General features: G+C 33.1%; 5 protein-coding genes across 6 annotated transcripts in view; 2 read left to right on the top strand and 3 right to left on the bottom strand.

Annotated features, from left to right (window-relative positions):
- The window catches only part of LOC125840365 (high mobility group B protein 1-like), a 285818-nt gene that overhangs the window by 23117 nt on the left and 239307 nt on the right, over positions 1 to 23394 (top strand). The window lies entirely within an intron of this gene.
- LOC125840335 (pentatricopeptide repeat-containing protein At3g09060) lies at positions 1430 to 3996 on the top strand. Its single transcript, XM_049519296.1, has 2 exons — positions 1430 to 3747; positions 3847 to 3996. Exon 1 carries the CDS (start codon positions 1602 to 1604, stop codon positions 3663 to 3665), a length of 2064 nt encoding a protein of 687 aa, XP_049375253.1. The 5' UTR covers positions 1430 to 1601; the 3' UTR covers positions 3666 to 3747; positions 3847 to 3996.
- On the bottom strand, positions 6375 to 7402 carry LOC125840361 (uncharacterized). Its single transcript, XM_049519326.1, has 2 exons — positions 7025 to 7402; positions 6375 to 6940 (listed from the first exon to the last, which is right to left on the bottom strand). Exons 1-2 carry the CDS (start codon positions 7364 to 7366, stop codon positions 6497 to 6499), a joined length of 786 nt encoding a protein of 261 aa, XP_049375283.1. The 5' UTR covers positions 7367 to 7402; the 3' UTR covers positions 6375 to 6496.
- LOC125840339 (protein NRT1/ PTR FAMILY 8.1-like) lies at positions 8444 to 11392 on the bottom strand. The gene is made up of 4 exons (XM_049519301.1): positions 11254 to 11392; positions 10937 to 11154; positions 9855 to 10402; positions 8444 to 9273 (listed from the first exon to the last, which is right to left on the bottom strand). The coding sequence occupies exons 1-4, from the start codon at positions 11357 to 11359 to the stop codon at positions 8445 to 8447; spliced, it is 1701 nt and encodes a 566-aa protein (XP_049375258.1). The 5' UTR covers positions 11360 to 11392; the 3' UTR covers position 8444.
- Positions 16305 to 18861, bottom strand: LOC125840318 (protein NRT1/ PTR FAMILY 8.1-like). The gene is made up of 5 exons (XM_049519278.1): positions 18753 to 18861; positions 18341 to 18558; positions 17655 to 17871; positions 17315 to 17501; positions 16305 to 17142 (listed from the first exon to the last, which is right to left on the bottom strand). The coding sequence occupies exons 1-5, from the start codon at positions 18859 to 18861 to the stop codon at positions 16305 to 16307; spliced, it is 1569 nt and encodes a 522-aa protein (XP_049375235.1).

The following is a 23394-nucleotide window of genomic DNA, read 5'->3' on the forward strand; positions in this document are numbered from 1 at the left end:
ATGTAGTTAATTTCAAAAGATAAATATAAGATAAACTTTTTACCAGAACTAGGACATTTCATATACTTATATTGTCTAGGCATTACAAGGTTCAACAAAAAAGTGCATGTTGAATTCTTTACCTACTTCAACCATAAAAGCAAACTAACATCTCTTCAATTAAAACCTTGTTTAGAGCAAGAAGACTAACTCCCAAAACTTGCCCTTTTTTTCTTTTTTTTCTAATAGTGATGTTTAGATCAACTTGCATGCATTTCAACAAAGTATTCATTACTAAGTTCAATTACTTTGCCTGATTTGTCTATACAGATGAAGCATGACATCAAGCTTGCTAATTTATCCAACAAGAGGAAGACACAAAGTAGTAACCCTTAGTTACACAATCAGGTAAATAGTTATGGGAAGCAAAGTTATGATTTTGTATCATATTAGTATAAATTAAGCCAAAAATAGCAGTTGCAATGGAAGATCAGAAATGAATAGAACAAAAATAATCAATCTTTATCATCCCAAAAGCAAAATACAACAAAAACAAATGTAATATTAAGAAAAGAGGAATGAACAAGAAAGCAGAGACACCTTTTCTTTCTTTCCTTTCTTGAGTGTTCTAACCTCCACCTTCCACCCATCAGGAACCCAATTGGGCAAACCTCTTTTCTTCCCCATCTCACCTAAATTATCAACTAACCCCACTAATCCTCTCCAAGTACCCCAAAAAACAAAAAAAACAAATAAAAATCAAATCTTGCCAAAAACTGTCCTAAAGCATAGGGTGGGGTTAGTCGATTTGCTCTTCCTAGAACAATCAGTTGGTCCACTTGCTAAAGCATAAACAAGCAAAAGCTTCATTGTCTCAACATGAATCGCGCAAAACCTAGGCAGCTCTTGAGGGAAGAGTATATGCAAATTGTAAAGCAATTAAAAAAAAAAAAACCTAAAAAGCCCTAATTTTTTTCAAAAAAATAAAGCTTTACCTGCAAATTGTTGTTCCTTTGGATGGTTAGAATAGAAGAATCGAAAGTTCAAAGTACTGCCGTCGGAAGTTGAAAGTTGCCGGAGAAATTGATTGTTCCAATCAAAGCAATTTTTAATTTTAGGGAAGTATGAAAGCTTTCTGCAGTAGAGTGAAGAGAAACGTGAGATTTGATAGAGGGGAAGGGAGTGGAAAATTTGTTTATTTAGTAGGGGGATTGTTTTATATTTTTAAAAAGATTATAAGTTTTGAAAATGTTAATTAAGTCCACAATTAACTTAATTTAGTGTTTAAGTATGTTTGACCTTTTGTTGGTCAATATAGTCACCAATAACTAATTCAAAACTTAAAGTATACCTTTCCTTCAATTTTCTCGAAATACCTTCTCCCAAATTACTTTCAAATCTCTTTCGGCATTAGGCATTGTAAGTTGCCGCCGCTACTCTTTTTGCAAAGTAAAATTCACTCTCAGAGGCAGCAGCTGAAAGAGCAAAAATGGAGGTTTTGAAAACCAGAAATCTACACCGGCAGTAAGATTTCTTCTTCCTATTGAAATCACACTTAAATTTCAATGCTAAGAATGCAACAATGAGACTCAAAAATCCAACAAAGAGAACTCCTTCAGCTCATGGCGATGTTACCCAAGAAGCTTTCCCCAAAATCCCTCTTAAAGCTTCTCAAATCCGAGAAGAATCCCAACGCAGCACTCTCCTTATTCGATATAGCTTCTCAACACCCAAATTACACTCACGACTCCATTATCTTCCACCATATTCTCAGGAAACTATCCGACCAAAGATTCATCCCTCACATGACCCGAATCGTTGATATGATTCAAACCCAGAAATGTTTATGCTCTGAGGATGTTGCATTGACTGTTATTAAAGGGTATGCGAAGAATTCCATGGTTGATAAAGCTATGGAAGTTTTTCAGAATATGAAGAATATTTTTGGTTGTATACCTGGGGTTAGGTCTTTTAATACATTGCTTAATGCTTTTGTTGTTTCGAATCAGTTGAGTAGAGCTGAGTTGTTTTTCAAGTATTTTGGAACAATGGGTGTGTCTCCAAATTTGGAAACTTATAATGTTTTGATTAAACTTGCTTGTAAAAAGGGGCAATTTGATAAGGCGAAAGAGTTGTTGGATTGGATGTGGGAGAGTAAGTTGATGCCAGATGTGTATAGTTATGGAACTTTGATCAATGGACTTGCAAAGAATGGACATTTGGGTAAGGCCTTAGAGGTGTTTGATGAAATGTTTGAAAGAGGGTTGTATCCAGATGTGACCTGTTATAATATTCTAATTGATGTATTTTTGAAAAGTGGTGATTATGATAGTGGTAAGATGATTTGGGCGCGGTTGATAAGTGGGTCGAATGTTTACCCTAATGTGGTTAGCTATAATGTCATGATTAATGGTTTATGTAGATGTGGTAAGTTTAATGAGGGATTGGAACTCTGGGACAGGATGAAGAAAAATGCACAAAAAATGGACTTGTTCACGTGTAGTACATTGATTCATGGTTTGTGTGAATTGGGCAATGTCAATGGGGCTGAGAGGATTTTTAAGGAAATGATTGAGACTGGACTATCACCTGATGTTGTGGTATATGGTGCTTTGCTTAATGGTTATTGTAAGGTCGGGGAGATTATGAAGTGTTTTGAGTTGTGGGAGCTGATGGGGAAGGAAGATTGTCGCAACGTTACTAGTTATAATATATTGATGAGAGGTTTGTTTGAGAATCGAATGGTGGATGAAGCGGTTTCTATTTGGAAGCTTATGAATGAGAATGGTGTTGTTGCTGATTCAACATCTTATGGAATCCTAATTCAAGGGTTGTGTAACAATGGGTATCTGAACAAGGCTTTGGAGGTCTTGCAAGCTGAAAATCAAGGAGAAAGATGCATGGATTCATATGCATACTCGTCTATTGTTAAGGGGTTGTGCAGAGAAGGAAGATTAAAAGAAGCAAATGCTATACTTGATTTGATGGCTAAACAGGGATGTACACTAAGTTCTCATGTTTGCAATGCTCTAATCAATGGCTTCATCAAAGCATCTAAAATTGCAGACGCACTCAGATTTTTTGGTGAAATGAGTAGTCGGAATTGTACGCCAACAGTAGTAACCTATAATGTGCTGATTGATGGATTATGCAAAGCTGAAAGATTTGGTGACGCCTATAAGCTTGTGGAGGACATGCTGCAGAAAGGGTGGACGCCTGACATGATAACATATAGCTTATTGATGGATGGCCTTTGCCAAAGCAAAAAAGTAGACCTGGCCCTGAAGTTATTGAGTCAAATTGTTAGCAAGGGATTCAAGCCTGATGTGACCATGGTTAACATTATAATTCATGGCCTTTGCTCTGCTGGAAACCTTGATAACGCATTGCAGCTCTTTTTGAGCATGAGCCAATGGGAATGTCTCCCGAATCTCGTCACATATAACACCCTTATGGAGGGATTTTATAAAGCTAGAGACTGCAAAAACGCTTCAGCAGTTTGGGCTCTCATTTTAAAAGGTGGGTTTCAGCCCGATATTATTTCTTATAATATTACTCTTAAGGGGCTTTGTTCTTGCCATAGAATGTCGGATGCCATATTATTCTTTAGTGATGCCCTTAATAGGAAAATCCGTCCAACTGCAATTACATGGAATATACTTGTCAGAGCAGTTATTTATGGCTGAGCTCTAACACGATATTTATGAAGTACACACCCGGTGGGTTTTTGATACCAATTTCTAACCTGAGCATGAAGTTCAGCTGCAGGTCTAATCTCCTTTCTGTTGCTCTTCAGTATCCTAGATTTGCTTTCCTGCATATGTAACCTCACAATGTACTAAGAGAAGCATATCTTCATGGTTGCAGGGCTGCCATTATTACTCTCACTATCAAGCCAAGTTTGTTGGACCTGTATATGATATTTCTTGTTTTAAGTTGTAAGTGAGCTCTCTACTCAAGTCAGGTGAGTAGATGATTTTGCATTTTGGCAAAATGGGATATCTAACCAGAAGCACAATGCTCTGCTAATCAGGTGTGTTTTTCTTTTCAGAAGCAATTTAAGATTCTGTGGTTGATACAGGTTGAATGGTATTCTTGTGATTGAGAAGCTAAAATACTGAATTTTGAAAAAAATATGCTGCCAACTCAATTCTAGCTGAGTGGCAGTGAAAACTTCCCTGCATCTCCTATCTACTGATAACCTTGATTATGCTTTTGTTTAGTAAAGTACTAAACTTTATTCCATATGTCTTTCTGGTGCAGAAAAATGAAGGGAAAGTAGAGGCAACCAAGATGTTTGTGCAACAAAATTGGGCTGTTTATTGGGATGAGATATTCTTAATGTTAAGGTATTGTTATTGTCCTTGGATTTCTTTTGCTATCTACACATGTTGGTAAAACAAAAAAATATCATCCAAAGAATTGGTTATGGGTACGGCAGAATCAAGCTTATTGCCTACCTGATTGGGGAGGGGACGTGGGGGTTATTTATGATTGTCATAGATCAAATCAGACATCTCCATTTTGAAGATGTTTCCCTTGATTATGCCACCCTGGGTGTTCCGTGCAAGCAGGATTTTTTTTTGTCAATTTGACTTTGCAGTGTTTCTTTTAGACCTTGGAACTCTTGAGGGAAATTGTGCATGCACTAAGTAGTGTTGTCAAAGGTGCGCTTAAGCCCTAAAGCGAATGGCCTGCTTGTGAACCAGGACCAGTAGCAGTTTGTTACCTAAGTAGTGTTGTCAAAGGCGCGCTTAAGCCCTAAAGCGAGGCTCAAAACGTGTTGAGCGCCTCGCCTCGCTTTAGGTGTGCTTCAGTGTTGTCATCAAGGTTATAAGGCATACTTATCCTTGCCAATGAGCCTCTGTTGATGAGGCGACACTAAATAATTGATATTTCACATTATTATAATTTTTTTTTTTTGAATTTCTTTGTTCATGTATGTGTCATTCATGCTTATAATTGTTAGTTTTGAACCAAACATATATATTTGTATCTTTTTTCTCCCTTTGTGCCTTTTTTCATTAGCCTATGTTTTATTTGCACTTTTTGCTTAAAGCTCTAGTGGACCTTAGAGCTTTTTTGTGCTTTTCACCTACTATACCTAACATAAAACATAAGTTGCTATGGGTTCGTATCTTTGTAAAGAAGCTACAAGTTTTTCAAATTAGAGAAAATGTGAAAGGCTTAAATGAAGTTAGGAAGAAAGATTATTTGACTCACATTTTACTTCACTGACATTTTTTAAGACAGAATTGCTATCAGATTGTAAAACAAAAGGATAGTACTTGGGATCACTAGATCGACCATTCGAAATAGCTACATTATTGTTTAGGGAAAAGAATTCACAATCCATTTAGGAACTTAGTGAAGCAGGGACTTTGATCATAGCTTCTACTTTTGTGCTTGAGATATGCTGCTGATATTCATATTTGGATTTCGGACTTCTATCCCTTAGTGCTAAAAACACCGACTATTTTTTGGTTATCAAGCACATAACTCTTTGATTATTAAACATTTTCTTCAAATAAAAATGTTACATTCCAATTCTTCATCAAATAATGTTACATTCCAATTGAACGAAGGCCTCCAAATATTTCGTCGCCTCTTTATAAATTATCAAAATTAGAGGTTAAACTAAATTGTGTATTAGTCAATGTTATCAAAGGCACGCTTAAGCCTTGAAGAGAGGCTCAAAACGTGTTGAGTGCTTCGGCCTCGCTTAATGTGTGCTTAAGTGGCGTCATCATGGTTCTAAGGCATACTTTCCTTGCCAATGAATCTCTTTTGAAGAGACGACACTAAACAATTGATATTTCACCTTATCGCAATAATTTTTCAATTTTTTTGTTCATATATTTGTCATTCATGCTTACAAATTATTAGTCTTGGATTAAACATATATACTTATATTTTTTCTCCCTTTGTGCCTTTTTTTATAAAGCCCACACTTTATTTGCGCTTAACCTTAGAGCTTTTTTGCGCTTTTTGCTTTTGATCACACTGGTATCAGGGTATTACTTCTTACTGGAAATGAGAAGAGAATGTTCCCACCAGGCTACTCTATAAGTGTTATCTTTTGATTTTGCCCAATTTTTTTTTCCGTTTTACCCCATTCATTATTGAGGAAAAAAGAATTGGCAGAACCTTTTTCAAAATTAAAGACAACCGGAAAAAGTGAACCAAATTATTTTTGGTTAGGTTTTGGTTTTCTCATTCACAAATTGAAAAGCAAAACAACTGAAAAAAAATATGAAAAACTGAACCGACCGGTGCCCACCCCTATCTCTATAAAGTATAAGTTGACATGTCCTATGTTGTTGATCAATATAAAGCATCCTACTTGTATCCAACTTTGGTGGCTGCAGTTGCCATGGGACTTGGATACGCTGATGCAAGAGAAAAATTGGCATGATATATCAGCCTCTAATAATAACGTTTTATTTGAGGTTATAGCTCATGCTACATTAATATTTAACATTTTGCTGTTTTTGTACAATCAGTGGAAGAGATGATTTCACCTTTTTTCTTCTTCAGATGTCTGCTTTTGCTTTGTTTCTGTTTCTGACAACACTTTCTGCTCGTAGATGACTTGAGAAAGCAAACCCACCAAGATCACTCCAAGAACTGCACTCTTTCCCAGGTCAGACGGTGAAGAGATCAAGGCATTCATAATCCCAACTACCACAAGGCCCATAAGTGCAAGGTAGATATTCTTTCTAGTATTTGACTCGGCAATTTCTTTATTGAGTTGCTTCATCTTCTCTGTTTCCTTCTTATCTTTTGCTTTATCCACTGGTTGTTTTTGCCCTAAGTTCTTAAAGAAAAGCCCTTCATTTTTCTCCTCCTCCATTTGGTCTACAAAGTCCGCCAGCTTCTTCTCGTTCTCTTCGATCCCCTGTTTGTTTAACTCTACTGATTCTTCAAAAGCTTGCATCTGGCTCTCTATATTTCCCATTATCTGTACCAAAAATAAAGGAAAAAAAATAAATCAAAAGCTGTGTATTTGGATGAATTAAAATTTTTCATTTTCTGTATGACAGACCCTTTCACCAGCTTCATCAAGCTCTTTGAGGGCGTTTTCACCAATTTGGTCAATCTCAGTATTGGCATCTTCAGCAAACTGTGATAGATAAGCAGATCTTTCGTCTAAATAATCAGTTAGACGAACTTTTTGTGTTTGAAGCTGGGCTATCCTTGCAAGCAGTTCCTGCTGACGGGAGTCTCCTTGAGGCGGCGTAGGTGGAGTTTCTTCTGAGTCTGAATTTGAATCATTTGGTTTGCAGAGGCAGCGAACGAGGTCTTTCCTTTGGAAATGGCTTGTTCTGTTAAAAAATACATGTTGATTTGGTGTCATAGAATAGTGAATTGGTTTTAGATGAATCATCCTTTGAAGTTGTGTTCCAGTTTGTTGGGAGAATAGCTAGTGCTATGTAGTGAGTGTTAACTATGAAAAGGTAAAGTGTTTGTGTACCTCTGATTGAATGTACCTTATCCATTTTATTTCCAGATAATTTAGAAACAAAAAAAGAAATGGGTCATTTCATTATTTGTCTGTTTAGTCATTGTGGGCCGTGAAGGGGAGTTTACACTTGTAAAGGAATACTTCTATATTTCAAAATATAAAGAAATAGATATACAAAGAAAAAAAATAAGAGTATTCAACCAATATAGTATATATATACGTAAAACAAAAAGTTAACTAGCTATTCAAAAGGGTTTTGCTGACATAAATCACTCTTTCTTAAACAGTTAAACCAATATTTCTTATGAAGGGTGGGGGTACCGAGGGCGAACTTATCGATAACAAAAAAAAAAATGTTTTTGCTGGAGGGTTCTTGATGTTTCGAGTCAAATGAAATTGAAAATACCTTTTTCTAAAAAATATTTCAAAAGTGTGGCTAATCTCATTTTTCATGTTCACGTGCTCTCTCTATATATATATGGCTTTTGAATCTCTTGAACACATAGTGCACAAAAAGAGAAACTTGGTCTTACTTCTATTGCTAAATTAAGGGCGTTTTCTTTTATGTTTGTCACTTAAAATAAACGCTCACATTGATATAAGCATCTTCACCACATGTCAAATAAAGTAAATGAACTAAAAGATGTTGATCATACAAGCAACAAGTCCAAGCTTGTAACACATTCCACTTACTCCAAACTGGGATCATATGAAGATGCATTTGACCTATAATATTAGCATTAACATCTATGAAAGATGCTACGCGACATTTGGAACTTGAGGAAGAAAGCCTCGAGATGACCATGGCCAAAAAGGGGATCATACTAACGGACAAGTCTCAAACAAGACTAAGATTAATCAAGAAAACGTTCACCTAGGAACATAACTGATGTTTATAAAATAAAAATTCATGGATAGATCAGAACCATCGGAACTAGCAGCAGTTGTAATCCATATCTACAGAAAGTTTGCATCTTCAGAAGAATAAACGCGATGATGTTTAGAATTTCCCAGTAACCTTCTTGTAAGTGTACCATTTGGAGATCCAGAGATAGACGAAAAAGTTGATGATGCTGAGGAATGCCAATAGCCAGTAAAAGTAGTCAAGGTGGCCTCTGTTCAAGTCATCTGGAATCCATCCAAACTTCCCGTGCCTTGTGGTCACATTCATCACGATTGTAACGAGGAGAGAACTTAGGTAACTACCTAATGCAGTAGTTGTAAGACAGAGGGCTGAACACAAACTTCTCATGGCATCAGGAGCCTGGTCATAGAAGAACTCCAGCTGACCAATGAATGTGAACACTTCCGCGCATCCAATCAAGAAGTATTGAGGAACTTGCCAGAAGATGCTCAGAGGAACGTATTCGAGGTCATAGTAGTTGTTCTTCCTTACCATGTCAAGCCGAATGGTCTCCAGAACTGCAGCACAAGCCATGGCAAATACTGAAATAACAAGACCAATGCCCATTCTCTGCAGCTGAGTGAATCCTCTTTCGTGGCCTGTATACTTTCGTGCCATGGGAACAATGACACGGTCATATACAGGCGCCCAGAAAATAACACTGACCGTGTCAAATATGGATAGACATGCTGATGGAATCCTGAAGTGAGGTCCAATGTAATTGTCCATTACGTTGCCTTGGTTAACAAACATGGTGCTCATCTGACCGTAGACACAGGAAAACACGATACCAGTAGCCCATATGGGGAGTAGACGGATGATCGACTTGACCTCCTCAACTTGAGTCACTGTGCAGAGCCTCCACGGATTCACTGATCCATTGACTTTATCAGATTCACCTTCCACAGCAGCCTTGTCAAAGAACCTGAGTTCCATTTTTCAAGTGGAGGTATATTAGCAAACAACAGAGTTGCAACTCCGGAGAATTGAATTTTAAGGTCACATTCACATATTCGAGATATATGAATATCACGTCCTATGGCTACAATTGCTAAAGCATTAAGCCCAGGTCAAGAAATGAGACATACTGCATCTCGGAAAAAGCTTACAGATGACTCTGCTGCAGGTTGTCTCTTACGAACACAAATAATGGGACAATATGCATGATTTGAAACTTAAAAGGACCGAAAAGATGTATTTCACACTGTTATATGGACCAGCAATGAATATCAGTGTAGCAATCTATAATCAAAGTGAAGTTTTACAAAGATCACCAGACAATATGGATTGCAGTTTTTATCAAAGAAGTTCTAATTACCTATAACTTCTAGAGAATTGACTACCATCGCGCGATATTAACATCTAAAAGGCATATTTAAGATAGACACGTTAACTTTGCCTCAACTGACAACAAACACTCCGACTTTGAGAATGTGACACCTCAAAGTCAGAGCGTTTAGTCCAAGTGTTCACTTCAGAAAGGTTACAATGGGATTGTAGAGTTACCTGAACTGGTCTGAGTGCTCAAGCTTGCGGCTTGCTACGATGATGGATTCTGTATCAGCACTCTCATAGAGAAGAGTCTCGTCATGAGGAGTTTTGACATGACATTTTCTAATAGACGCAACAAACACCTGAACTATGCGAGTCAGGGGACTCCCTGCTGGTGGTTGGAGCCTATATAGATGGGTACCTGAAAAGAAAAACACTAGTGCAATGGCCATAGCCGCAGCTGGAACACCAAAACCCAAGCCCCAGCCCACATTGCTTTGTATATACACTAGAGCTGATGAAGCGATAAGAGCACCGACATTGATTGAGAGGTAAAACCAGTTAAAGAATGAGCTCTTCTTCTTCTTTTCGTTTTCATCATTGTCATCAAATTGATCTGCCCCAAAGGAAGAGACACAAGGTTTGATACCACCAGTTCCAAAGGCAATCAAGTAGATCGAAACAAAGAATGCTGTTTTCTGTGATGATGTTGGGTTGCAAGTACCATTATTACAGGGCCTTATCCCTTTTACAGAAGCAGATAACGTCAGGAGTGTCATTCCCTACATAAACAAGTTAAGTTCATCAATTCCTCCGCCAAAATCAGTGTGCTCGAGTAAAAAGAAACATCAGGACATGTTGTTACCACTACTTCTAAGTTACAGATCGATGTGTACTTGCTAAAGTCAAAGACCATCAACAACATCATACACAATGAAATCCCACGAAATGGGCTCTAGGAATACAGTGTAAGCAGGCCTTACCACTACCTCAGAGAGTTAGACAGACTGTTTCCAAAAGACCCTCGGCTTAAGCAACTCAAAGCAGTAATTAAAAGAAAAACAGTAGTGGAGAGAAACAAGACAATCACCTAAACACAGTAAACCACAAATGATATCAAATACCAAGATACACAGACTACATGAAAAGACTAATACTACGATTGACATGATTCTCTATACTACCATCAAGGCAAATACATGAATAGGCTAGTAACACAACAACTCTCAGCTACCTACTAACCTCCACGACCTCCATACCCTCCTATCAAAGAACATGAAAAGGTAAAAAACGAAGAAGAGCCATTTAGTACTTACAATGATATAAAGGAATGAGAAACCAGCAATTGTCCAGTATCGCCCAAGATAGGCATCAGCCAAGAATGCTCCAATCAATGGCGTGACATAGCAGGTTCCCGACCAATTGTTTACAGCTTTTGAAGAAGCAGCAACGCCTAGATTGAGCCTCTTCTGAATATAGTTCACCAAATTTGTACTCATACCATAGTACGCCAAACGCTCACATGCTTCATCCCCTGTAAATTCAAACCTTTACATGTCAACGACATCATTCTAACATAACTTCAAACTGAATTATACACAATTACTTCTATGGATTAAGTGAAACATCGTACCAAGGATGTAGGGACAAGCCTTCCAGGTTCCAGTTTTCTTCTTGTTAGCAGGTTTTTTATAGATGTCCACGGTCCCATCCTTCGTGTAGTCATCATCGCTATCCATTCTAGCTTCTCCCACAATGTCAACTAGACCAAATCAATGCAACAGCCTAAAGGGCAAACAATCATACAAACACATAAAACACCTCTGTTACACATTGGAGATTTTCGAAATCAAAACAAGAACAACATTTATGGGCTTTGACACTCACTAACGAGATTCATAACAGAAAGAAGTAAACATACAACGAAACCAACAGAATTCAAAATCTACTATATTTACAAATAAAAAACAGAAAAATAACCTTTATACATATAATATAATTTTCGACGATAAATTATTCCAAGATCACCAGATATGAGATAAACAAAAGGTTACCAATGGGCCAAAAGTGGACCCCACAAACAAGCAACACTAATATACCCTCATAGTGTAAAAAATGTAGTCATTCGTGTTCACACAGGGTCTAAGGAATGGTCACATCACAAAGCATGAAGCAAACATCAGTGGTTGATTCGAAGATCCGTTAAAATATCTATAGGTAAAAATCAGGTTCTATAAGAGATGTTATCATGGTTAAATTAAGTATATATATATACACACATTACACAACATTTGTAGGAAAAATTCACTAATAATATACACTAAAAATGTAAAAAAAACTTAAAAATCCTTCAATTATATTGTTGTATATATATGTTAAATCCTTTTTGAAGGTAAAATAACTCAAAACTGAGAAAGTTGCACAAAACATCACGTGTTAACATAGATGTCTGGCCTGACACAAGTATTAGTGATTGATTCCACGTAAAGTTAAATTTAATGCATTGCATACACATGATATATATATATGATGATGATGATTATAGTATAGATATATAAAAGATGAAAAATACCTTTTTGGTTGTGGGGTTTGAGGGAAGGAGGCGGCAGAGTAAAATGTTGGAGTTGAGGAATGTGAGAATATAAAGGGGTCTTACTGCTACATCTCAGATTTTCTAGTTACTAACTTTATATAAATTTTGTTGAAGAAAATATATAATAATAAAAAGATTTATTATCTAAAATTGTATACTTAACTCTATAGACTTATATGCAAAAAATAAATTTTTACTATCCCTTGACAACTATGGGGAGATATGCTAAAATAGGAAATGTTTTCAATGCCCCGTTTAAATTTTAAGGAGGCGTTTGACCATGACTTTTTTTGGGGAGTTGAATTTCAGTAGACATGTTTGGTTAAATTTTAAAATTTTCATAAATTTGAAAAGTAATAAAAATGTGTTTTTATTTTTTTTCACTTCAAAGTACGCACAGAAAGTCAAAAATATTTTCAATTTATATTCATGGTCAAACACAACTGTAATTTTCAAATATCATTTTTCACTTTAAAAACAAAAACTCTTTTTAAAAAAAAAAAGAATTCACAATGAAATATGGTTAAATGCTGACTTAATAGTTTCGTTAAGAAACGTTTTACCAAAATAAATTCTCATATGTAGCAAAATTTTGACAAATCGTTAGGATTTAGAATTGATGGATGTCATAGTAATCGTAAGAATTTATGATCAAATCCTTACAAATTTTAAAATTAATGGCAAAATTGTCTAATCGTAATATTGATGGATCATCATAATTTATTACCACAAAATCCTCATAATTCGTCCGAATTAACAATAAAATTCTTATGAATCTTCATAACTTTTTGTGTTAAATACTAATCAACGCATCTTGCTTCAAAGTTCGTCCAAATCAACTCCAAATGACTCTAAATTTAATATACAACCTTTTAATACTAATCCTAATATTTTTCAATGGTTAGATTCAATGTAAACCTTCATAAATTAATTAAGCCTATTTTTTTCTTCTTCAACAAGTTTTTTCACGCTTAACAAAACTAAATAATAATAATAATAATAATAATAATAATAATAATAATAATAATAATAATAATAATAATAATAACAACAATAATAATAATAATGATAATAATTATCTATAAAATTAATTTGTAACGTAATACCATAGAATTGCATGATAATCATTAACATGCTGCGAAAGACATAAATAATTCTAAACAAATTTATTTGTGTTTAAAATTAATTTACATATTAAAAATGAGTTTCAAAGTCAAACTTAATGACGATAGTCCTAATTCAAAATTTGGTTGGAACAATTTAAGCGTATCCTTACTGAAATTTATTTTTGCCAACTGTCAAATTGAGAATATTTTGCTAAAAAAAATTCTGAAATCACAATAAATGAAACAAGATTTTTTTTTTTTTTATATGTAAAAAATTAATTATATAACTTTGTTTTATCAAGGCTTATTTTTATATTCAAAGTTTAAACTCGAGACATCTGGTTAAGGGAGGAGCAACCTCATCTATTACGTCAATTATAGAAAACAAAGCGTTGAATTTGAGTAGGAAAGTGTACCTTAATTATATTTTATCTTCACAATCTTTGTGTTTGATATGTAATTAGCAGAATGTGAACATTTATATGTATACAAAATTAAAGTTATCTTCCGATCAACTATCCATCTAATTAAGTTTCATTTATTGTACTTCAACTATAATTGACAGAAGTAAAAGGTATGAACATTTATATAGTCTGTTTTATTTATTAATTGTAGTTAAATAAACTATAATTGGCAAAAGTAAAGAGTGTGAACATTTGATCTTTTATTCTAGTTAACTAAACTACAACTGGCAGAAATGAAAGAGTTTGAACATTTATCTTTTATTGTACTTAAAACTGAACTACAATTGGCAGATAAAGAGTGTGAACATTTATCTTTTATTTTACATGTACAAATATATATATATATATATATATATATATATATATATATATATATATATATATAGACTAAAAGGGCAGCTTCAGTGGAAATAGGCTAAAAAAGGTAGCCGGTGCACTAACCTCCCTCTTCAGGAGCGGTTTAACATAATTGGAGCAAAATTCTAGTTACATGCTTAAAATCTAAATAAACATTATATGTATTTATTCAATTTTTAAAAAAACTTTTTAGATAAATATTATTATTTAATATATTTTTTATAAGTGTTTTCTTCAAAAAAAATTAATTATAAGTTTTAGGTAAGATTTTATCAATTCAACAATAACTCACTGAGGCAGTCATCATGATGTTAACAAAATTTTAAAAGTAATAAGTTGAGAAGTTTTATATAAATGAGAGGTAGAATTATAGAATTTGATTCAAGAAGTCCATACTTGATAATTGGTATACCCTACTTTAATATACTTGTTGTAATGCTTGGAAATTCAAGAAGAAATAAAAAAAGAATTTGTAGTTCACTTTATTTAACAACTTTCGACTATTAATTCATATTTTTGGTAGAGTATTGCTTTAACTTTTCAAAAATTGAAGAAAGAGAGTGCAAAAGAAGTAAAAAAGAAAAGAAAAAAAATTTAGGCTTGTGTTAGTAGATAATGTAAGAAGGCAAAACAACAAGTATTCTTCATTTCTTGTATTTGAATGGGGTTAAAGAAAATAAAACAAGGGTCAATTTTACAGGCAGTTTTACCCTGTATTTCTACAAGAGACTATTTTCAAAGCTTGAACGTGATCTTCAACTAGTCATATGACAATAACTTTATCAATTACGTCAAGACTTTCTTAGTATTTAGGAAATAATGGTTCATATTGTTAGTTATCATTATTTCCTCATTAAGCTACTTGGCTTTGGTGAAATTATGATTGATGTGTATGATCTCTCAATTATATTTGTCAATGTGGGCAGATCAAAAGAATAAATCAATCACTATTTGAACAACAAAATAAGGATCAATTGCAGTTCTTATCAACAAAAGTATCCATTTCTTGGACTACTTATTTAGTCTTTAGCTGACAACGACAGTTAACAGTGCAAAGACAGATCCAAAATCAAAGAGGTTATTAGTCCGTTTGATCAAACTTTTAGAGTCCGTTTATTTTTTAAGTGCTTCTTTTAAAAAAGTACTTTTTGAAAAAGTTTTTATGGCTAATCTAACTTGAAAAATACTTTCGCATTTTAGATTTCTAAGTTGTGCTTGACCAAAGTTTTAACTTAATAGTAGTACTTTAGGAATTCAAGATAAAAATTAGTATTCTTTCCGTCCCAATTTATGTGATACATTTTTTATTTCAAAATTTAAACTATCTTTGATCATAAATTTTTCATATATTTTTTAAATATTTTGAATTGTCAATCATTGCAACTTATAGTACTTTTAACATAGTTTACAAATATATAAATTTCATTTTTTTTTTAAAATGAAGATTTTATGCGCAATTGCCGGTCAAATTTAAACTGTTTGACTCTCAAAAATACGAAATGTGTCACATAAATTGAGACAGAGAGAGTAATTGTTTTCAACAATACCCCTGATATTAAAAAACTAGCACTTCAATTATCAAGAAGCATCTAATAAATAGGGGGTAACTTACTAAACTATACCTTATATTTATTGTTTTCTTAATTAATATTGGACATGAAAAGAGCTAAAAACGACAGTTAAAATGGAACATATCAAGTATGTTGCAATGCAATACTAAAAATTACTCCCTCCGTCCCTATTTATTTGTCCATATTTCCTTTTTTAGTTGTCCCTATTTAGTTGTCCATTTTGACAAATCAAGAAAGGACAACAATTTTTTTCCTATTATACCCTTATTTACACTTCTTGAAAATTGTAAAAGTGTATGTTGTTTCCCTCCAATTTATTTCACTTTAATTCAAATAAGTGGTTGTAATTTTGAAGTGAAAAATTGTCATAAGGGTAAAATTGTAACTTCACTGTGCTAATCATTGTTGCCTTAATCTGTGTGCCATTTCTAAAGTGGACAACTAAAAAGGGACGGAGGGAGTAGAACAAAAAAACCAGCCTTAATGCTCATTTCAAGAAAATCAAGAATCTTGAACAACAATGTTATATCTTTTGCAGAAACAGATGATCAAAACACTAATAATATTGTTACAAATAATTGTAACTTAATTAACTATGATGAGGATGGACCTATATAAGGCTTCTTATACGTATAAAATTTAGCAACAAAGAGAAAAAATCCAAAATTGATCATACTTAGCACAGCCAAAAGCCAGAAAAAGTAATGTAAATGACCATAGTTCAAGTTATCAGGAATCCAACCAGCACCACCATGTCTAGTACTCATGTCTGTAACAACATTCACCAAAAATGTACTCAGATAGTTCCCGAGCGCGGTCGTTATAAGAGACAGAGCAGAACATAAACTTCTCATAGCATCAGGAGCTTGTTCATAGAAGAATTCCAATTGTCCAATGAATGTAAAAACCTCAGCACAACCTATGACAAAATATTGAGGAACTTGCCAAAAAATCGACATAGGTATATGCTTCATTTCGTAGTAATTATGTTGTTTTACACTTGTCAATCTTACCAATTCCAATGTTCCAGCAATCAACATCGCGAAAATTGAGATTACGAGTCCAATTGCTATCCTTTGTAGCTGAGTGAAACCATTCCTATGACCTGTGATTCTTCTAGCCAACGGAACAATCACACGGTCATAGACAGGTACCCAAAAAATGACACTAATCGTGTCGAAAAGGGAAAGGGAAGCTGAAGGGATTTCAAAGGATTTTGTCATGTGAAGATCCATTGTGTTGCCCTGGAGAACAAATAAGGTTCCCATTTGGCTATACACACTGCTAAAGATTATACCAGTTGCCCATATAGGCAATAACCTTATGATTGATTTCAATTCTTCAACTTGTGTCACAGTGCAAAGGCTCCATGGATTAATTGACCCTTTGATTTTATCTGATTGTGTCTCCACTGCTGCCTTATCAAAGAAACTGAATAAAATATGAAGAAAAAAATATTAAATAAAGCGTTATTAGGTTGCTAAAAGATAACTACAAGTAACCGTTTGTCTGATAGTATAACTATCAAAGATAACTACAATTGTTGTTGATGAGATGATCATACGATTCAACAGAAAACGAATCGAAAAGGACTTAGACATACCTCAATTGTTGAGTATGATCAAGTTTCCTGCTACCTTGTACAACAGATTCTTCATCATTAGTTTCAAACAAAACAGAAGTATCTCTAGGAACCTTAACTTTAATTTTCCTAAAAGATGCAACTACAACTTGAAATATCCTTGTAAGTGGACTTCCACCAGGTTTTTGATTCCTATAAAGTTTTGTTCCTGAAAAAAAACTGACAACAGCAATAGCCATAGCAACAGCAGGAATACCAAATCCCCAACCCCATCCAACATTTGTTTGTATCCAAACAAGAACAGTAGAGGCAACGAGCGCGCCAATGTTGATAGAAAAATAGAACCAATTAAAGAAAGAACTCTTTTTTTTCTTCTCTGTTTCATCAGAATCATCAAATTGATCAGCACCAAATGATGAAACACAAGGTTTTATTCCACCAGTACCAAGTGCTATTAGGTAAAGACCTAAGTAAAATATTCCAATTTGTAATCCTTTAGGGTGACATGAATTGTTGTCATGATCACAAGGTGGTTTTAGTCCATGTATTGATGCTGATAATGTTAGTACTGTCATCCCCTGCATAAATTTAAAGTACAACGTTTTAACTTATATGCACTGACAATATTTATCTATTGTGTAAAAGTGTTTCATTCTTGTGAACGTACTTCCTAGGCAGGATAATAAATGTGTTAGTTAGTGCAATCTCACAAAGTAGGGTCTAGGGAGAAAGGTGTATGTAGAATGCAGACCTGCTATAGGCAGTGGCGGAGCCAAGATTTTCAATAAGAGAGTTCAAAATCTAAAGAAGTGAACACACGAACTAGTCAAAGGGGGGTCAACATCTATTATATATACCTAAAAAATAATTTTAACCATGTATATATAGTAATATTTTCCGCCAAAGGGGGTTCGGATGAACCCCTAATAACATGCTGGCTCCGCCCCTGGCTATAGGGTCATGTCCTCAGTAAGCTGAAGTTGTGACATGTCATGCATATTACCAAAATTAAAGAAACATGCAAAGCAAAAAAATAAAGAGGCTTACAAAGACATAGATGATTGAGAAGGCAGCAATAGTCCAAAATCTTCCCAAATAAGCATCAGCTAGAAATGCACCTAGCAATGGGGTAACATAACATGTCCCTGACCAATTTGTAACATTATTAACTGCCACAACACTACTCTCATTCATCTGATATTTCAGATAATTCACTAGATTTGTGTTTATCCCATAATATGCCAGCCTCTCACAACATTCATTTCCTGTTAATTAAATTAAACGAGATCGATTCAAAATTTATATATGTACATAAACACGAAAAAATCAATCATAATATAACTTATGGCTAGAGGGGGGTCGGGTGAACACCCTCCCACCCCCTACATCCGCCGTTTGAATCTCAGAAAATGAAAAGTATCACATAAATTGGAATAGAGAAACAGAGAAAGTAGTGTACCAAGGATATAGGGGCAAGCTCTCCAAGTTCCAGTTTGGTTCTTGATTGCTGGATTGTTTTTGTAGTCCACCGTTCCATCTTTCACAAATTTATTATCATCTTCCGCCATACTTGATACTAGTGATACAAAAAAAATTATATTCGAAGTATGAGGGTCAAAACACTTAATTTAAATAAACTTTACATATTTGAAAAATACAACTATAATGTACAACTCAACATAACTAATAATTCAAGATATTTTAGAAATGTGAAAATTATAGTTAACGCTTCCCGAACATAACATCTTCACGTAAATTGAGACAGATGAAATAATGTTTGTGTACATACCTAGGATGTTTTGCGTTTGCTTGGAGGGGATGAAGGTTCATGAAAACAAGAAAGCTCACCAAATTATTTATAATAAGATGAGTAAGTATAATTAATTTGGGAAGTTGGAAGTGTAATTAATATACACATATTAGAGAGGATGGCTGTGTGCATGGTTTCCATTTTGCAGCCATGCATACATTCATTGGACCTACGTTATCCTCTATACACTTGACATTCCCACCATCTAAAACACTATTCGGTCAAATTACCAAAATACCCTCCACAAATTACTATCCTCGTTAATTAGGAGTGTCAGATGGGTGAATTGGACTAAATTTAAACGGGTTAAAATGATCCAAATTTAGAGTGAGTTATACATTTGCCCGGTCAACTAAATATAATTGTATTCGTTAGCTAAATATATAAAAAAAATATCCCTCCGTTCACTTTTACTTGTCATATCATACTATAATAGATTTTGGTGGACAACTATTTATGTCAATTTCTCAGCTAATAAGAAGGTTACTGAAAACAATTCCAGTTTTGCGAAATCATTTTTATACGTGGCCAATTATGATTTGGCTACGACATTAATTAAATCTTTTTTTAAAAGGAAAAAGGTTAAAATATACCATTGAACTTTGAGAAAAGACTCATCTTTGTCATCCGTTAAAAGTTCGGCTCATCTATGCCATTTTAGTTATAATAGCATGGATGAACCTTTTTTTTTCTCAAACAAAAATGACTTAGATGAGATAAACTATTAACTAATTGCATAGATAAGTCTTTTCTCAAAGTTCGATGACGTTGTAGACATTGAAATTTTGCGAACTCTACAAGACGTGTTCAATTCGAATTGGAACTCTAGAAGATGTGTTCAGTTTCAATTAGAATTCTTGAAGGCTACTCAACCCTAAACCCTAGTTTATGCTTATATAAAGGGTACTAAATTCTCTTAAAAGGCATCTCAAAATAGCCCATAAACTCTTGGGTATTTTTAAAGATCAAGATCTCGAATATTCCATAAAAGTCATGGAATATTCATATAGAGGTCAAATCTAAATCATCCTAGTTCGAGAAATACGCCACTAACGGCCTTCGAATCATGAATAAATCTTAGGAGAGTAGAATCAAGGGAGGAACAAAATTATACCCGCATATTTATCAATAAAGTTATGTTTCTTCAGATTTTATTTGTGAGATTTATTTATTTTCCATATGTTTAAAATTTGTTGCAAACAAACGTTTTAGAATTTTTTCCCTTTCTATATTCTCTTTTTCGATCTACTTTAAAATATATTATGTAAGCTAAGGATCTATCAGAAACACATCCCTATCTCTATGAGGAGCAGACCAGTAAAATTTGTGTACACTCTAATTTTTCAAATTTCATTTGTGAAATTACAAAGTTAATTAATGGTCTGACTTATAAATCTCAACTTCTAAATAATCCTTTTACTTACCTTGGTACTTGGTTTTTGGTCATGAATGTAGTGTAGAAGATATTTGTCCATGGCACACATATTTTCATTTTTCATGGCACACACTTCTATTCATAGTAGTAATTGATCAGTCAGTGTCTTCTCATTTTTGAGCCCTTAGCTTATTATTGATTTTTTATATTTTTTATCTGATGTCTGATATTTATATTAAAGTCCGATTAAATTAGATTCGCGCCGGAAAGTTTCATATATTGGTCGTAAAAGGCAAATTTATACCACTCGAGACCTCTTATTAAAGATGAAAGAGTACTTACTACTCTCTGCCACAAACCGTTGTTGGTAGCTTATTATTGATTGAATCATCAATCAATCCCACTCTCTCATACTTGCTCTGATTTTCTATCTTTCTTTCTAATTGAATTGAATTGATCTTTCTTTTTTCTTTTTTTCTGTTAGAGGCAGACTTCTCTCCCATATGGGGATTTGAGAGGTTACAATCACAATAAATATCATAGTTACTCCCTCTTTTCATTTTATAATGTTATCACAATATCTATAATAATTGATATATAATTATACGTCTCGAAAAATGATTTAGAGAAAAAATAATTAATGTCAAGAATAATTTTTTTTTTGTTGATATATTAAAAAGTGACGAATAAAAAAAATAAAATATATTTTTTAAAAATTCTAGACAAGTAAAGTAAACGAAAGAATTATTTTCACAGAACTTAGTGAACTATTTTGGATTTTAAAAATAGACCTCTTTTAAACAGAATGTAATCTTAATTTTGAAGACAAGACAAGAATTTGCGATTAGGATAGAAATATACTTAGCTACCAATATGTTCAATTAAATACCGTGAACTCATTGTATTCATAATAGAGCAATTTCATAAGTATATAAGGACATTTTTTTTTTATAAACGAGTAGAAATTCAGGAGAATACTATGAGTATTAATAATTCGATTAATTAGCAATTGTTGATAATTCAAATTAAAAGAAAAATGTTCGAGAACTCAATAGGATTGGTGAATTACGTGCAACCCTAAAATATTCATCTCATTGATAACGAAAAAAAAATCGCTCTTTGTATAGTTATATTTCATTATTCGTTTTATTTTTATTTTACTTGGTTAAAAAAAAAAACTTTGAGATTTATTTCTTCAATAAATAGTAATTAGCACTAGTTTAGTTTAATAAATAATTAATCACAAGTCCTTATGGATTCAACATTTGATTTCTAAAATTACTATATTACTTGTACAATTATGTACGCTTGCATGTGCATTTCGAAGCAACATGAAGCTTCAGATATTTTGTCGGAATTGAAAAATTAAACTTTGTCAAATCTTACTTTTAATTAGTATCATATATTTAAAATTATTCTGAAATAGATAGACTCGTAACCAAATTGTAACCTTAGAAGTTAGAATATAAACTTAAATAGTGGTACCAAAATCTTGTGCACCTCCCCATTGCCAATAGGTTTAGTAGAATCTAAGTTTTGTTGTGATAAATCAGAATTTGGTCAAGCTTACATGAGTTCAACATAATTAGGTAAATATAACATAAATTAATTATTCCAATGCTAGTGAAATTTAGTCAGATAAAGTAGAGAAACATAATAATACCTAATTCTAGAAGATTGGATTATTTATTGATTTGTTTCATTCTCAAACACAATTTTTTTAAAAATATTTTATTTGTATTTTACATCTTTAAAAGGTAGCAAGTCGATTTAACACTAAGTGTTCCTAATAATTTAAAAGCATAGTAAGTTCAGAATTGACAAGAAAAAGAAATAAATTGTCCACGTAGTACTGATCTAAAAGGACTATCTAAATTTAAAATACGATATTTAATTTCTAATATAACGAGCAATGATTTTGAAATGTTTAAGAAAAGGAAATTATACATTTAAAAAATCACATGAAAGTACTATTTCATAGTCAACAATTTTTTGAGCTAAAAGTAATTAAAGTCAAAGAAGAAAATGTATTGTACTTCATAAGTCATATAATTGAAAAAAGGGGTATTTATTTTTACGCAAGTAATGATTAGGGGTGTGTTTGGTAATCGGCATGGAGTTTTAATTTTTCTATATTCGGTAGGTTAAAAAATTTAATTTTTTTTTTTTGGAAATAAATTTCTTAAAAATTAAAAAAAATGATTTTTTCGAGTGGAAATAGAAAATACAAGTTTCTAACATTCCACGTAACCTCCCGCCACCTTTCCTCTTCTTTACCCCCGTCCCTTACCCTTACTCCCACTATGCATAATAGTTGTCTAGATTATATACAAATGCTTTTAGAAAAATATATTTTTTTACTTACGTACGGAACATACAAAAATAAGTAAAAATTCAACTTATTTTCTTAGAAAATATTTTTTCGAAAAACATTTTTTATAGAAATCATTTTCGTTTGTGCCGAAGGCACCCTAGTTGTCCACTTGTTCAATCACAATGTTAGGTAAGTCCTCACAAGCTATATTCTTAAACTTTTTTTAATTATTATTAAAGAGTTAATTAGCTTCAGTATCATAAATCATAAATATGTCGTCATACAATACATAAATCATATTTTTATTTTACGCTTCAAATTAAATTTCTCTTATATAAGTTTAATTTCACCAATCCAGCTTCTTAATTATTATAATTCATCTACCATGTATTTGAAATATTTCATTAAATATTTTATTTTAATCAAGTAAAAACAATTGAAACAAAGAGACAATAACATATAATATAACTAATTAATTGTTCTTTTTTTTCAGGTAAAAAATTACATGCAATGAACATGAATAATAAAATTATTATATATTATGAAAGTGAAATTTAATCTACCATATGTTAGTAGATGAACTCCCTTCCCAAACAAGGAGG

The sequence above is a fragment of the Solanum verrucosum genome, unplaced genomic scaffold, assembly GCF_900185275.1.
Source record: "Solanum verrucosum unplaced genomic scaffold, falcon-dt-bn FXZP01000137.1, whole genome shotgun sequence".
Lineage (NCBI taxonomy): Eukaryota > Viridiplantae > Streptophyta > Magnoliopsida > Solanales > Solanaceae > Solanum > Solanum verrucosum.